Raw genomic sequence first — 14,897 nt, 5'->3', positions numbered from 1 at the left:
TGCTGATCAATCTGACAACCCGCAATTGCACTGCGTCGTGCTCGTTGTGATATTTGCAACCGGCTGCCTCAGCTTGCTGTTGCCATAGATCACGTTGGTTGATTGGTTATTAGTTCGTCAGCAGCACGCGTTATATCTCGCCGGCCTATACACGTCCTCCTAGACTCCTAAGTTATCTGCTTGGGACTGTCGGTGATCCGGCTGCAGCCCAAACCGCAGGTTGTAAAGTCTATCAGAGGCTTGAGAGCTGTACACTGCTAGTGGCTGTTCTTTGTGGATCTCAATAAGTTGGGCGGTAGGGCGGACGACGGTGCGCCTTCCGCGAGCGTGCGGTGGATATGTTTCGAGCTTGCGTTCGTCATCTTCCATGATCAGTCAGTTGCACGACCGCACCGCCGAATGTCGACGAGTCCCCGAAATCATCTACGATCAATCGACCTTACGAAGCCCCTGCCAAGTCACGCAGCTATGGGTATAAAGGCGCGCTGGATTACACCCGTGCTGCGTCATTGTTCTCTCTGCGTCTCCTAACCGACTCGCAACTCGTCACTATGTCGAAGGCAAGTGCCTGCCACCTGTTCTAAACTCTACTATAGCCTTGACACCATATATCACAGCCTGTTCTGTACATCTTCGGTCCCTCGGTCTGGGCTACCGTTCCTCGGCTTGCAGTGTGAGTAGTCAGCCTTGTAGTTCCATTTTTGGCTCCTCACCCTCGGAGCAGCGAAGAATTGGGCTTCTCCGAGGATGCTATTGAGGAAAAGGTCGTCAATCTTGGCGAGGGTGCCAACTTCACCCCCGAGTTCTTGAAGTTGGTGCGTAGCGCAAACCTATTATCGAGGTTCCCGTCCACTGAGTATTGTGTAGAACCCGAACGCAACACTCCCCACTCTCGTCGCTGATGGTCGATCTTACACGACCACTGGCCAGGTCACTAAGTACCTCGTCAACCACGCCCCCAAGAGGGTGACTCCTGGGACGGCATTTATCGACAAGATTCACGAGGACAAGTATGATCCCAACTTCCCCCTCCTCCTCGCAGTATGTTTGCCCGTCCTGGGATCACGTCATCCACTAATACAGACTGTTGCCAGCGCAATGAGGAAGAGGCGAAGGCCGCCGCTTCAGGTTTCCCCCTAGTGTTTCTTCAGAATCGTGAGCTTCGCATGTCTTCGGTTTGTATATTTGAGCCTCACTTTGCGCGATAGGTCACAATGCACTTGAAAAGCACTCTAAGACTCCGGAGGCAGCTGAGTTCAAGAGCTTTTACGACGAGAAGATTCGCGCCAACGCTGGCCCTCTCGCCATCTTCAAGGGCGAAGCTCCCGAAGAGGCCAAGCAGAGTTTCTTCAAGCAATCGACTACTCACTGGGAAGTGCTCAGTTCATTTATTCTCAACGACCTCCCTGTCATCCTGCCGGAAAGTGGTTTCCTCGGCGGCCCGACGCCCGGCGAAGATGACTTCCACCTTGGTGGCTGGCTCGCGCGCATAGTGTTCGCGAGCGGAGGAACGGCCGGAAAGGTGGGGTACAAGTCTCTGGAGAAGGAGCTGAAGCAGCCTGTGCCCCCCAAGGTGGCGGCATACTGGGCGGCGTGGAACGAGAGGCCCAGCTGGAAGAAGATCTACGCGGATGGTCTGCACTAGAATTCTGATCTGTAGTACTACCATGTGCACGTCCTTGTATCCCTATCGTGACCCTGTCAAGATGGAATGGTATGAATACTCTAAATGCTGAGGTAGGCTCCGTCAACTAGTTATGTCGTCCTGGGCCAATGAACTGTCAACCGCCTGGTGGGAAATCTAAGCGCCCAACTATGCCACAGCGCCATTCAGAAGGTCGGTGATGAGACGGGTTGGACATCATTAGATGATACAACACGGCGTGTGCACGGCTTGCGTGAGACGTCACCGCAACGGATGCGCAACAAGGACGTTGCAGCGCATCGCGAAGTGAAAGACGAGTAAGTGTACTCGTCACATTGAAGAAGAAGACGCTAGCTCGAAGCTGGAGCCCTCCATCATTTCCTGTCGACACTCGTCCAGACTGCACGCAGACGGTTACGCCTTAACCAACGAAAGTTTCAGGAAACACGCACATTCTCTTGATAGTTATGGCTGCTTCTATTCCGACGACGTACTCGCCTTCAGTAGGTTCCCTTGAGACATGTCGAGCAAGCTGAATAGCCGAATCGTAGTAGTGTAGAGGTGTGAGCCCGTCCTCATCCCGAGTGAGCAAGGGCAGAATGAACCGAAAATGATGAAGCATTCGTGCTTGAGGCCGGAGAGTCGGATGGCGTGGTATTATCGTGTGAGCGAGAGTATCTGACAAGCGAAGACATCGAAACGTCAGCATCAAAGTGGCACAGTAATATCACGACCTACCTATTTCGCGCACTGTATCCAAGAGTGAGGTCCGAAACCGAATCTCACTATACGCAGAATCTGGAGACCATGCAGATAGGACAAGGGACGTCAGTGAGCCAGACATACCTGGTTTACCCCATCCGTCCTGGAAGCCATGGTTGGGCTGCGACTCGTACGTGATCAGACAAGCACGGGTATATTCTTGCTGAATGAACCAGTACACGGACTACGGTGCACGATGTCAGAGTAAACTCAATTGGTCGGACGCTACCACTGACTTCCGGGACGTCGGACCTCCTCAAAGTCCGGTACGACTTTGAGATCCTCTGCAGCCGTCTGTGCACCGCCAGTCTGCGCTTCAAGCAGAACGCAAGAGAAACTAGAAACTAGAAACATCCCCTGAGCACCATTCGCATGATCAGAAGTATGCAGAGGTGGCTGACCACTACAACATATGCTGCGCCAATGATCACAACATTCCAATTTTGCTCCCAGCTACGGTGAGGGGAGGTCCGAACTGCCTGAGAAAAGAGCAGAGCACATGACAATGCTGCGAAAAATGCCGTTACCAGGACGAGGAGCACATAGGATATGCCGGAGAGTGTCGATGCTCCTCGGGGACCCAGTAGCGCCTTCAGCTTCATGCGAGCAGGAGACAAGAGCGACAGGCGCTCGTACTAACTTTATCTCAGATCTTATTGGACTGGCGTGCCGGCGGCACCAACAATTGTGGCGCCAGTAGCAATTCGCCTTAGCGACGAAAGTGGTCGAATAGTGCACGAGATAGAGGGCAACAACTACACAAGATGACACATCGTAGCAAGATATGGCGTGGAAATTTCTGCCATCTCTGGAACAAGCGAAATGCGGAAAACGCGCAAACTAAGACGCTTGCAACATGGGGGAGAGACTGCACTTCCTGGCCAGGCTCTTCATGCTTGAACGTTCTCGCTGAAACATAATTCAACTGCCATGTCATTCAAAGAGGATTGCAGAACTTTCGCGAACTCCCCAATTACATTGCCTTGCGGATAGTACTCGCAAATATAGTAATGTGCTACCTGCAAGTCTTCGTCGATTCTCAGGAGTTTTTGCGCAGGAAAAATGACTCACCCCATAGCTCGAATATTCCATTGCAATGTTGTACTGCACAGCCAACCTGGGTCGTTGCCTTCCACACGACCTGCGGAGGAAACTCTTAGCGTTTGCGAATGCAATGTTGTCAAACAAATTCGCCTGGATGAAGTGAGATGGTTCTGGGTTGCTGGAATCATATGATGCTTGAAGAGACAATCTCAGTCTCATGACTTTCTCTCTCAAAAACTCACTCACAGGCTTCATCCGTCTATGATTTGATGGCTGCGTCTATGCCGTTGCTGCCACCAGTGCCTGCTGCTAAGTTCTCTGCAAACATTGAGATGTTTGCTCATTGGGCTGATTCTGTCATTTTCTTACCGCCGTACGGTCCAAGTGAGCCTCCAGAATGACGGAACACAGAGTTGTTCGCCCATTGCTGGGCTGCCGCAGTCAAATCATTGCTCTAATTTAGCGCTGCGGCACCATACTGGGCACGAATGGTGTTATGGTCGTCGAGATACTCATCGTCATCGCGCAAGGAAGTACTCCTTGACGGTGCAGAAGTAGGTGTCTGAGCCTGCGTTTCGGAGCTCGGTGCAACAACGGCTGCAGGACTAGACTCAGAGCTATTCGGCTCAGATGTGACCGGTTCGATAGTCGTCGCCAAGTTGGCGGGAAAGTTTCACCGACCACAGAAGACGACTGCTGAGCGGATGATGTGATTATGACAGGGGCTGAATCGAAAGAAGACGAAGGAGCTTCTGGGGCAGGGTTCGAGGCTGGCTGTATTGCCATCGAAGAACTGCTCTGTTACCTGAGAGCAATGGAGTTTACATGTTCCAGGGGAAAGTTTTTAGCTGATCAAGAGGAGTAAAATATACTTCGATCGAGCGATACAAGGCTGGCGACGTGCCAATGCACGTACGGCCTTCCTGTGCGACCCATGAGCACCGCTCGCGTGCTTGTAGGCTGGACTAGTATCTCAGATGCTCCGTCATGATTCGCAGACAGCCTGAGGAAAGACACTGAGTATTGAACACCAAGTCGGCATGGAAAATGAAAAGTGAGTAGATCTGTTGGCGGTTACGAGGCTGACAGGTGTAGCCCGTTGCTAAGGCAAGGTAGCTCTCTGCAGTCGCGTAGAAGCAGTCGGCTGCATGAACCTACTGCACATCGTCGTGGAAGGTCAGTCGGCGAATGCAGAAGATATCCTTGCGATTTTCGCCAGTAAGCAATATATGGCCCGAGTATAACTAGCAGAGGTGCAGGACGCGTCGTCGCGAGCCACTAACTTTAAGGGCTGACGCGCTGACGACGCGCTTCGACGCGTGACGCGTCTCTTCGATCACCTGACCCTGTCGCCGTACCGTGACCGTGCTTCGCCGTGTCAAACCTGTCGTCGCCAGCTCCACCAACCCTAGATATTCTCACAACTCATTCATCTACCGTAAGCCATCAGCGACCCTCGTCCACCATGGCAGCACCTCCTGAGGTCACCATTCTCGACCTCAGTGGCAAGTACATGATGGTGAGAGCTTACCGTACAAGTGAGTACACAGATGACATTCTGTCCCAGAATAAATCGTTTAGCGATGACACCGACGAAATCCTGCGCCTGCAGGGAGTGGGGTGGTGGACACGCAAAGCGATCCAGATGTCCAATCTCTATCTCTCGTGCAAGCATTACAAGGATGACAAGGACGTTGAACACATCGACATTGGTCAGACATTGAGTGGGGGAGTCTCTGGGACGACGGAAAATCGCATTCTTGACTGGGTGGAGCGCCCTAACGAAGACAATGTCTTCGGGGCAGTAAAGTCCAAGAGTAAGCGCATCAGGGTAGAGGACATCGAGAACGAATTCCTAAAGGAAGGGTGGCTCGATGATACCAAGGAACACGGCGCAGTCTTAACTATCGCAACAAGCGATACGGAGAAGAGCGGAATGTCGTGGGTTGCAGAGCAGGTGACAGAATTCCACCATTGTGGATGCGAATAACGCTGATCATGAAGAAGTCGTGGGGTTTCCAAGATATCAACGGCGAGCGACGGTACACTAGACATGTTAACTTCACTGGATCAAACGGAGAGAATGTTCAAGCTCGGCTTGTGTACGACTATCGTGAGTGTGAGATTCGTTTTTCATCCGGCATGACGCTGAAGGTGGTGGTCAGAGGGGCCGCTATGATGGATGAAGATTGATGAGGACTTGTTGACACATATCTGTACATTGGCCTCTTGTAAGATACCAATCACGAGAAGTACAATGAGAGTGCGTACTGCGAACGTATCATTCGTCGTTAGGCTGGAATACGGTGATAACCTTCCAAACTGCGTCCTTCCCTCGCTCCCATGCCTGTGGTCCCCTACTCTCATCGCCACCAAACTCCACCATCACTCCGTCTTTCGACCACTCGCACCAAATTCCAATCGATCCCGACGAGGGTCCGGCACCCCCACCTTTCCGCTCAGGTTCGCCCATGCACTCCACAAACTCTTTTCCCGTAGTAGTCAGCTTGACCTCAATGTGCGAGGGACGTAATTCTGAGCCTTCGGAAGACGACTGAGACAGGGAGAGGATGACAGACAGAGGGAATGTTGAATATGTGGACTTCAATTTGCTTGTCCCCGACGCCGAACCTGTATTGGGCTTAGGCAGATTGTATATATCAACTCCATCCACCACCAAATCATCATTCTTAAGATCTTCCACTTTCAAACCCGTCTTTGTTTTGTAGCCATTGATTGGCTTGAAGAGCAGACTGAGTCCAAGAGAATAATAGTTGAAGTAGACCGCGTCAGGATATGATTTAACCTCAGGAATGGTTACATCAGATGCAGGAGTCTGCACCACGAGAGAGGATATATGACTTTGGAGCTGAGACGAGGATGGATGCAGGCCTAGTAGTTCCTTGACGTTGAAGGATTCGGAAAACATCGCGACACGGTCGACCTCATCTCCGAAAGAGATCTTGATTCAGAAGTCACGTGTGCTGCGCCATTGACGCGTTCAAGTTTGACCAGCCGTTTCAAGTTCTTCAACAGCGCGTAAGTATAGTAGCAAGGTTTTCTGGCTGTCTCCATACTCAGACAATGTCGAAACCAACAACTGCTAACGACAAAGCTCAGCTGCGGAAGAACATAGCCAAAGATAACAGTGGTCTAACTAATTACATTTGGCCTTTCTTGTACCCTGTCCGACTAGTCGTCAACCTCATCTTAGCAGGCTTGCGACTTTTGCGTCCCTTCACACCTCAGCTTGTTCCATTTATTGTCTTCTTATTGGCACTACCAGCTATTGCCTTTCTCTCGCTCTCTGCAGGCTGGCTCGTCTGGAAGAGCGTCGCGGTAGGATGGGAGACGGATTTGTACCTCCAGTATGGGTATGTATCGTACGTTAGCGCATGTCGCAAACCTCACAGATTATGCGTAGGGACGGTACTCCTCCTTTTGCAGAGGTGGCACTCCCAAATATCGTTGCACAGCAGCCGTATGATATTACCATCCATCTCGTTGTACCTACCACGGAATCCAACTTTGCGCTGGGCAATTTCATGTCCACCCTCTCCCTTGTCACACCCGCAAATAGGACGCTCGCGTCTATTCGTCGACCTGTAAGTCATGCGCCATATAATTACATGTCTTCTCACTTGTTGGATGTAGGCGATAGTCCTCCCGCCGTCCTCTGCTCCGTGGTCATTTTTATATAATAGACCAGGGACCGTAGACCTGCAAATACCCCTGTTGACCTCTTTCGTACCGTCCACGACGCGCGTGATTGCACGGATAGAGCTTGGTCGTCGGGACCAGTGGAAGAGTATAGGATCTGGCCAGGGCCGCGAACTCAGCGTTCTCTCAGCGTTCCTTCGCGGCGTCGTCGTCCACAAGGGCATACGGTTAGTGCTTTGTTCTCGTCATTTGTGAGTTAACTGAGTTGAACTTCCTTGTCTAGCGGTCTCATAAATCGTTTCCCCCTGGTCTCTGCCCTCAGCGCGGGAGGCACCTTCTTCTTCATCTCATTCATCATTCTCGCATCATGCCTCATCCCAGCGATTGAATGGCGGTACCGGGATGATACAATTATTGCCAGTGATATTCAAGAGAAGTCTCGCAGACGCGCCCGGCGCCGTCTAAGCGCTGGGGATCTTGATGACAAGAGTCCTCGTAGCTCAAAGACGCCGAAGAGAAGTAGGAGCGTGACTACACGTCGTCCGATGGTACGTGTTGCCTTTCATATGTAACCGATGCTCATAGATTGGGCGTCTTCTGACGTCTATTATATATGCAGGAACCCAAGCACGAAGAATCGACCGCGTCTGTCCCTTCTGCACCCACCACTCCAGCTACAGGCTCCTTCACACCTCTCCGTCGTCGCCGTTCGCGGATTTCGCATCCTTCCGACTCAGAACAGGATGCATAAGATCCAAATGATTGAGCATTTGGTTCACTAGCTCCGTCGTCCGCCAGGAGTATCAGCTGGACAGGCTTCGTGCTGTACAATCACTTTCACTGACCTTGGGATTGGTCAGCCTCATCTTGTAGCACATCCCGGTATAATAACATTATTGCCGCTCTCCGATACTTGTACTGTAATTCACTGTAGCTTCGCAGGAACACTGCGATCTCGTTCAATTGGCGTTGCTGAATTCCATCTATTCGGGTATCATTACACGGTCGGGGTCATGCGATCTTCACCTTGACGTCTGTGTTTTTGGCCGCGACAGCGCCGCTATCTCTGTCCTTGCTCTCCTCTATGCGCCCCTTGTCTACTGCGCTCTTAGCGCTCTCCTTCGTGCCCCCAGACTGCAATGTGCTATCCCCTGTTAATATGTTGACCAAATCATTAGCTTCATCACCCTTGAGACCAAGTTCCTCCATCAACGCGAGCAAGTCGTCCTCGGTCACGTTCACACCTTGCAGCCGCGGGTCGCCCAGCTGTTCACCAGCGTCTAACTCTTTCTCTGCCTTCTCCTCGCTCTTCCCCTTCCCTTTCAAGGGAGAAGGCTGTGGAGAGGGTGGAGCCTGGTGGTGGGGGTGCATCTGATTGGGAGAGTATGCACCAGGGACACCAACAGGTTGAGCGGCGAGTATCGGGGAATCATCCTCGAAGGCCTTGTACTCCTCATCGAGACGCAGGAACTTGTCTAGCTCCTCGAATTCTACAGCTTTTTCGCTGCGTACGTACACATCAGCATCCACTTAGCAAATGCATACGCGAACGACATACAAATCGGCGAAAGTCTATCGAGATGGGTTAATATGTTACCTAGCACTAGAAGTCCGCACATACCCCAGGGAATTCGCCTCCGATCAAGATGCCTGGGAGCTGTTGCTTATCTGTTAATACGCAATTGGAACAAGCTCGATCAGCAGCACAAGGCACGAGAGCAATGCAGGGCAGCGGACCGCTACTGGCCTAGTGGAGCCTTGCGCTTCCAGAGTTTCTTCGCGTTCTCATCCGAGGCAAGATCATACGAGGTGAAGGGGACCTTCTTGACCTGAAGAACGCGTAGAATATACTCTGATTCGACAGGCGTAAGATCAGGATTCCTAGAGAGCAATACGGCGCAGACCTTGGCGTTGGCGGAGAGTTGGTTGAGAGACGATGGTGGTAAGGAAGAGCTGAATGGGAGGTGGAGCCATCCTGTAAGAATGTTGTTCTGCGTGCTTGATGTGAGAGACGATGAGCATCCACCCGAGCATGTTGTCCATGACGCCGCGGGCGCTCAACGCGCTCCCCACGTGAATGCTCACTTTCTTGGCCCCATGACTGCCGTGACACGGATATGTTGTCTCCCGTCCGAAATTACACTCCGCTTTGCTTATTCACACTTGTACGGCCTGTGTAGCTGCTTGACCTTCACCCAGAGCGTCCTGAAGTTCGTCTGAACCCAACCATGCCAGCAAAGCTACCCCATGTGCGTCAGATCCACGGCGTGAGGAGGTCGTTCGCGACCGCAGTTTCGCGACCGCCTCTCAGTGCACTCAGCTCTGTCGCTCGCGCGAAGGCGGAGCAGATCTCAGCAGAGTGGAAGGGCACGAGTGCAAGCGGCGGGAACACCAAAAACTTCGTCGGCGGCGAGTTCGTCGAGAGCCAGACGTCAGAGTGGATTGACGTTGTTGACCCAGTACGTTTCCATACTCTCTGAGCTGTCTGCCTGTGGCTGAGTCCAAGCGTGGACATAGGCGACGCAAACGTTGTTGACCCGCGTGCCGGAGACGACCTCCTCGGAGTTTAAGCAGGCGGTCGATGCTGCCTCAGAAGCGTACAAGACTTGGAGCCGGTCGAGTGTTCTTACCCGCCAGCGATTCGTCCTGGAGTACGTTTGACACATTTATTTCTAACTAGTCAGACTTTGAAGAAGCAACCAGGTTGCAGCATTTGCTACGCAAGAACGCTGATGCCGTTGCGAACAGCATTGTTTTGGAGCAGGGAAAAACTATTGCAGGTCGGCATATGCTAGTATCCTTCAAGTGCGAAAGCAATTGACAGCGAGTCGTAGATGCCCAAGGTGACCTGCTCCGCGGACTTCAGGTTGTCGAGAGTGCCTCTGGAATTGCTACCGCTCTCCTGGGTGATACAATTGAAGGTCAGACACACATGTTATCGAGGTACTCCGTGTAATTCTTATGAATCCTTTCCTTAGTGAGCAAGGATATGGATACTTCAACTCGTCGTCTTCCATTGGGCGTGTGTGCCAGGTGTGTATTTTTCGGCTGCAGTTTTTGCCCAGAATATTGAAGCTACTCTTCACTCAGCATCGCACCCTTCAATTTCCCGGCGTAAGTCCATTTTTCACAGTCACCTTGTCGTGCGATGGCTCACGCATTTTTTGTAGCATGATTCCGCTTTGGACCATTCCCATGGCCATCGCGACCGGCAACACGCTCATCGTGAAGCCGTCGGAGCGTGATCCAGGCGCAGCCATGATTATTGCAGAGTTATGCCAACGTGCGGGTCTGCCCGCAGGCGTGCTTAATGTGGTGCATGGAACCGTTCCGACGGTGAATGCAATATGTGATAATTCCTCAATCAGAGCGATCAGCTTTGTGGGTGGAGACCGTGCGGGTCGGCACATCTATGAACGGTGAGTGAATAACCTACATAAATGGTGTTTATACCTTGACGCTGCTATAGGGGACGAAAGACTGGCAAGCGGGTTCAGGTGCGTTGAATCACGCGGATACAGTCACGCTCGCGTAGTAATTGTGGTGGTTAGGTCAATATGGGTGCAAAAAATCATGCGGTGGTCATGCCTGATGGTATGTTCGTTCTATCGCGATATTGACTACGCCGTCACTGCAACTCTGCTCATATCATCTCAGCGAACAAGAACCACACGCTTAACTCGCTTGTCGGCGCCGCATTTGGCGGTGAGTATTTCCCTTACGTTCAAATCATGTCATTTTCTGAGTGCGCGCTCATGCATAGCTGCTGGACAACGATGCATGGCCATCTCTGTCGGTAAGTCTTGACAAGACTGCGAATTTCCATTGAAGGTCACCTTCATTTGCGTAGCTGTGTTGGTCGGTGATTCTCAAGGGTGGCTGCCGGAGCTTTGCGAGCGCGCCCTGAGACTCAAAGTCAAACAAGGGTTTGAGCAGGGTGCTGATCTGTGAGTACAGTAATTCAGGCGGTTTTATTTCCATGCCAACTAATATCGTCCATCTCAGAGGTCCGGTCATCTCTCCGGCCGCCAAAAGGCGTATTACTGGATTGATAGCGTCGGCCGAAGAGCAGGGTGGGGGGATCATCCTCGACGGGCGCGACCTGGAAGTACCCGGCTATCCAGACGGCAACTGGGTTGGACCCACTGTTATTGAGGCTACGGCCGACATGAGGTGCTACCGGTGAGCCTTCCCCTCTATTTTTTGCGTTTCAATTTGCACTGAGTGTCGCACACCACAGCGAGGAAATATTCGGCCCCGTGTTGATCGTCCTCAAGGCAGACACTCTGGATGATGCACTTGCGATCATCAACGCTAACCCGTACGGTAACGGCACAGCCATCTTCACTCAGAGCGGGGCTACTGCACGTAAGTTCGAGCGTGAAGTTGAGGTCGGCCAGGTGGGCATCAATGTGCCCATCCCAGTGCCGTTGCCCATGTTCTCGTGGAGCGGGAATAAGGTGTGTAGTTTGTTTTGCAGGGTGTACCTTATTGATGCTGATGTGTGAAATGTAGGCGAGCTTTTTGGGTGACGTGCCCTTCTACGGCAGAAGGTAAGTGTAACTACGTTTCGTTCTGTGCGTTGTGTCTCACAATTGCTCATTTTCATTCAGCGGTATCGACTTCTATACTCAGAACAAGGCGAGTCTCTTACTATGTCTATATTCTCCTTCACTCACATCGATGCGGGCTGTTCACTTGCAGACGACCACTGCACTGTGGAAAGCAGAGGATGCTATCGGCAACAAGGCGTCTGTCGACATGCCGACCCACCACTGATTAGCGCAAGTCTCACGCAGAGGACAGTCGGCCAGGATATCACATTCGCTCGTATTGTACAAATCTATGCTACTCCAATGTTACAATGCAAAAAGTGTGCATGCAAGCTAGCAGTCCATCAGGTGCACGCAGTGGTGTCAGTATCATGAGAAATATCAGGCGAGCTGCAGGTCGGCCTTGCCGATGATTTCGTCTAGAAGTGCATGCGATAATTGCAGGCATTGGTTGAAGCACTCTGTAAAACCCTCCTATATGTGCGGATAAGTGCTCAGCATATGCATATGTAGACAGAATGCAGAAACCTACAGCACCACCATAGTACGGGTCGTCGATCTGCTTGTGGTCGAGGTACGAGCCCCATAGTCGTACCTCAGCCGTGGCATCGTGGGGCTTTCTCTGACGGAGAGTACGTAGATTCGCCTCGTCAGCGGCGAGGATATGCGTGAATGCGCGGAAGTCTTCGGCGGTGACCTGGCGAGCGCTGTGCTGTATGGGTACTTTGTTCTGATTCGCACAAATTGGCGACCTGAGGGCAGAGCATAAGAGGAACCGGGGAAAGCTGACCTTGCGGCATACAGCTACAGCACTACGACCATCCGACACCGCGATAAGTGAGATTAGAATCATAACTATAGTGTGGATCCACTCACCGGTCATCTGGATCCTCGCCGATGTGATACCGCGCAGTACCTGCGGAATCCACGGTGAGGTCGACGCCTCGCTCCTTCGCGACATGCCTCAAGACGGCCTCCCCGATGGGAGAACGACAAATGTTGCCAAGACAGACAACCAAGATGGACTGGGACATGGCAGAGAACCCTTCTGGGAAAGTATACGACGCGGCTCAGACGGGCATACAGTAGTAGACTTGAAGCAATCGTGGAACGCGTCCAGTCACGGGATTTACGCGAAAGCACGGGGCGCCTAACATCTAGCATTCCCCTTCGCTCGACTATCTGATCCTTTCAGTCGCGATGAACCCGAATTTCGCGCCGCAGAACACAGGCGGTAACACCGCCGATCATGCTCAACTTTCCAGTCTGCTCTCCATGTATGCCCAGTTAGCTGGCACCAACAACCCCTACGCGGCTGCGCCACAGATCCCTTTTCTCCCTCACGCTCAGCTCTCCAACAACCCTTACCAGGGTTTTCCCCAATACAACCAGAATTTACCGCAGCAACCTAACCAAAGCTTCACCTTGCAAGGCATGCCTCAGCTTGGGCAGAATGTACCTGGAAGACAGGCGAACCAGGGCATTCAAGCTAGCCAGAGCGCTCCTCAGCAGTTCAGCCAGGCTGACCTTCAGCACCTGTTGAACCAGCCATTCTTCGCATCGAATATAGGCCAAGCGGGCTTGGGCCAGCAAGCATCTGCGATTAACCTCACGTTGATGCACCTTGTGCAGAGTGCACTGCAAATGAATGTTGCGGTGGGGACGTTTCCAGACGACGAACAACGCCTCATCCAGGCACTGCATGATGGAGGGATAAAGAAACAGACGAAACGCTTGGCCCTAGAAGCGCTTCATGGTGTACGTTCCTGTTAGGATTCACGGCGATTTGCTGACGGGTTATTAATATAGGTCAATAACCATCCAGCGATGGCATGGAAGGATTACTACCTGGAACATGTCGATAGACTGGACCAGGCTGCGGCAAATCTGCAGCATCCTGTAAAGCCTGAGACGGTTGAGAAGTCTTCTACTTCTCAGTCATCCTCGAGCAATACTGGACGGCAAATTGAAACACAGGTCTCTGCGTCTCTCCCCAGGTTAACAGACCAGGATGAGCATCACAAAGGCCATCCGTACACTTCTGCATCGACTCGTGAAACCAACACTTACCGGGCACACGGTGAGCGTCATGACCGCCGCGTTATAAAGTCGAAGCGATCTTCGGATAAGCCAGCTACTACCGTTCGGCGTCATGTAGAAGACGTCGTGAGCCTGCACCCAACTCATAATAATCTCCGGATCCCTGAGCTACCATCGCGCACGCCGTCCCCACCTCTTTCTGAAACTGCGCCAAGAAAAGGGAAGAGGTTCATGGAGGAGGATAAAGACTTTTTTATCAAGTTCATTCAACGGAAGCTCAGTAAGAATCCGTACCTGAAGCAAGCGAAGCTGTGTGCTTTACTCGCTGAGAAGGTACGTGCCCCATATACTGACATTATCTATCTTCACTCACTGGCCCGACCCTAGGCTCCGTATCATTCTGCGGCTTCGTGGTCGAGCTACTGGCTCCGGCACCATGATTTACCGGATAAGATACTCGCTGCGGCTAGGAAGAAGGCAGTGGCCCAAAACAAAGGCCTTCCCGAGCACTCATCCAGCGGCAACAATGAGTGTGGCTCTGACTCTGGGTTATTATCTGCAGGCGAGTCTGACGTTCACCAAGGCATCACTGGTACCAAACGACCCACAGAGTCGGACTACGATACCGAAGACGATCTGCGTAACATGGGGCATTCAGGTGATCAATTCCTCTCAGCCGATCTGCGTGTCCTCGCCAGGCACGTAGCATCCCAGCCGAATTGGGATTTCATGACTCGCACCGAGCAGTGGAAGCCGTTCGCGGCCAAGGTGCGCAAGTTTCCTCTTGCAATAATATTCTAGGTTGCTCACTCCTCTACATCAGCATTCACGAAGATCTCTGGAGGCTTATGCGCAAGCTTATGGGAGATTCAAGACAGGTTCGCACAGTTTATATCATCCTGCCTAACTTCCAGAATCAACCAATTAAAACCAGAAATCGACCGCTGGGTGCGCAAGTTCAGGCGTGGGGCGAAGAAGGCAAAGGCTGGTCCCAGTTCTCAGCCGGGTCCATCCAAGCAAACACCTGAGATACAGGAGGTGTCCCCAAGTGCTATCTACTCACGCAAAAGGAGAGCATCGACTTCTGCATCTGTGGAGGCTATTGAAAAGCGTCTGAAAACAGACCTGGAGTGAATACATTCACGGTGATGTGAGGCTTTCAAGTCGCGGTGTTTTCTCTGTACGACTATATT

The 14,897-nt window shown here is 52.0% G+C and overlaps 9 protein-coding genes across 9 annotated transcripts; 5 read left to right on the top strand and 4 right to left on the bottom strand.

Moving 5' to 3' along the window:
• Positions 1-551: 551 nt before the first annotated feature.
• On the top strand, positions 552-1,645 carry SCP_0111440 (hypothetical protein; the record flags this gene model as incomplete). Its single annotated transcript, XM_027753373.1, has 6 exons — positions 552-560; positions 618-673; positions 725-815; positions 868-1,041; positions 1,095-1,155; positions 1,209-1,645. The coding sequence occupies 6 exons, from the start codon at positions 552-554 to the stop codon at positions 1,643-1,645; spliced, it is 828 nt and encodes a 275-aa protein (XP_027609174.1).
• Positions 1,646-1,975: 330 nt separating this feature from the next.
• On the bottom strand, positions 1,976-3,009 carry SCP_0111430 (hypothetical protein; the record flags this gene model as incomplete). The annotated part of the gene is made up of 6 exons (XM_027753372.1): positions 1,976-2,045; positions 2,098-2,323; positions 2,384-2,443; positions 2,492-2,591; positions 2,644-2,751; positions 2,809-3,009. 6 exons carry the CDS (start codon positions 3,007-3,009, stop codon positions 1,976-1,978), a joined length of 765 nt encoding a protein of 254 aa, XP_027609173.1.
• Positions 3,010-4,916: 1,907 nt separating this feature from the next.
• Positions 4,917-5,630, top strand: SCP_0111420 (hypothetical protein; the record flags this gene model as incomplete). The annotated part of the gene is made up of 4 exons (XM_027753371.1): positions 4,917-4,970; positions 5,019-5,408; positions 5,459-5,564; positions 5,617-5,630. 4 exons carry the CDS (start codon positions 4,917-4,919, stop codon positions 5,628-5,630), a joined length of 564 nt encoding a protein of 187 aa, XP_027609172.1.
• A 102-nt stretch (positions 5,631-5,732) lies between these two features.
• SCP_0111410 (hypothetical protein) lies at positions 5,733-6,380 on the bottom strand (the record flags this gene model as incomplete). Its single annotated transcript, XM_027753370.1, has 1 exon — positions 5,733-6,380. One exon carries the CDS (start codon positions 6,378-6,380, stop codon positions 5,733-5,735), a length of 648 nt encoding a protein of 215 aa, XP_027609171.1.
• Positions 6,381-6,535: 155 nt separating this feature from the next.
• Positions 6,536-7,862, top strand: SCP_0111400 (hypothetical protein; the record flags this gene model as incomplete). The annotated part of the gene is made up of 5 exons (XM_027753369.1): positions 6,536-6,825; positions 6,876-7,056; positions 7,106-7,338; positions 7,395-7,659; positions 7,731-7,862. 5 exons carry the CDS (start codon positions 6,536-6,538, stop codon positions 7,860-7,862), a joined length of 1,101 nt encoding a protein of 366 aa, XP_027609170.1.
• Positions 7,863-8,122: 260 nt separating this feature from the next.
• SCP_0111390 (SH3 domain-binding glutamic acid-rich protein) lies at positions 8,123-9,085 on the bottom strand (the record flags this gene model as incomplete). Its single annotated transcript, XM_027753368.1, has 5 exons — positions 8,123-8,615; positions 8,670-8,683; positions 8,733-8,779; positions 8,859-8,963; positions 9,016-9,085. The coding sequence occupies 5 exons, from the start codon at positions 9,083-9,085 to the stop codon at positions 8,123-8,125; spliced, it is 729 nt and encodes a 242-aa protein (XP_027609169.1).
• Positions 9,086-9,339: 254 nt separating this feature from the next.
• Positions 9,340-11,890, top strand: SCP_0111380 (Aldehyde dehydrogenase 5, mitochondrial; the record flags this gene model as incomplete). The annotated part of the gene is made up of 17 exons (XM_027753367.1): positions 9,340-9,570; positions 9,629-9,762; positions 9,815-9,891; positions 9,946-10,032; positions 10,090-10,144; positions 10,202-10,225; positions 10,282-10,530; positions 10,581-10,608; positions 10,663-10,705; positions 10,769-10,816; positions 10,875-10,907; positions 10,962-11,058; positions 11,117-11,293; positions 11,352-11,571; positions 11,627-11,664; positions 11,725-11,752; positions 11,816-11,890. The coding sequence occupies 17 exons, from the start codon at positions 9,340-9,342 to the stop codon at positions 11,888-11,890; spliced, it is 1,644 nt and encodes a 547-aa protein (XP_027609168.1).
• A 155-nt stretch (positions 11,891-12,045) lies between these two features.
• SCP_0111370 (Low molecular weight phosphotyrosine protein) lies at positions 12,046-12,698 on the bottom strand (the record flags this gene model as incomplete). Its single annotated transcript, XM_027753366.1, has 4 exons — positions 12,046-12,138; positions 12,197-12,394; positions 12,455-12,476; positions 12,541-12,698. 4 exons carry the CDS (start codon positions 12,696-12,698, stop codon positions 12,046-12,048), a joined length of 471 nt encoding a protein of 156 aa, XP_027609167.1.
• A 166-nt stretch (positions 12,699-12,864) lies between these two features.
• On the top strand, positions 12,865-14,838 carry SCP_0111360 (hypothetical protein; the record flags this gene model as incomplete). The annotated part of the gene is made up of 5 exons (XM_027753365.1): positions 12,865-13,422; positions 13,474-14,037; positions 14,092-14,472; positions 14,528-14,582; positions 14,639-14,838. 5 exons carry the CDS (start codon positions 12,865-12,867, stop codon positions 14,836-14,838), a joined length of 1,758 nt encoding a protein of 585 aa, XP_027609166.1.
• Between the last annotated feature and the right edge of the window lie 59 nt (positions 14,839-14,897).

Source organism: Sparassis crispa (assembly GCF_003851025.1).
Source record: "Sparassis crispa DNA, contig_000000F, whole genome shotgun sequence".
NCBI lineage: Eukaryota > Fungi > Basidiomycota > Agaricomycetes > Polyporales > Sparassidaceae > Sparassis > Sparassis crispa.
Note: the sequence above shows the minus strand (reverse complement) of the source record. Positions and strands in the feature narration are given on the sequence as shown.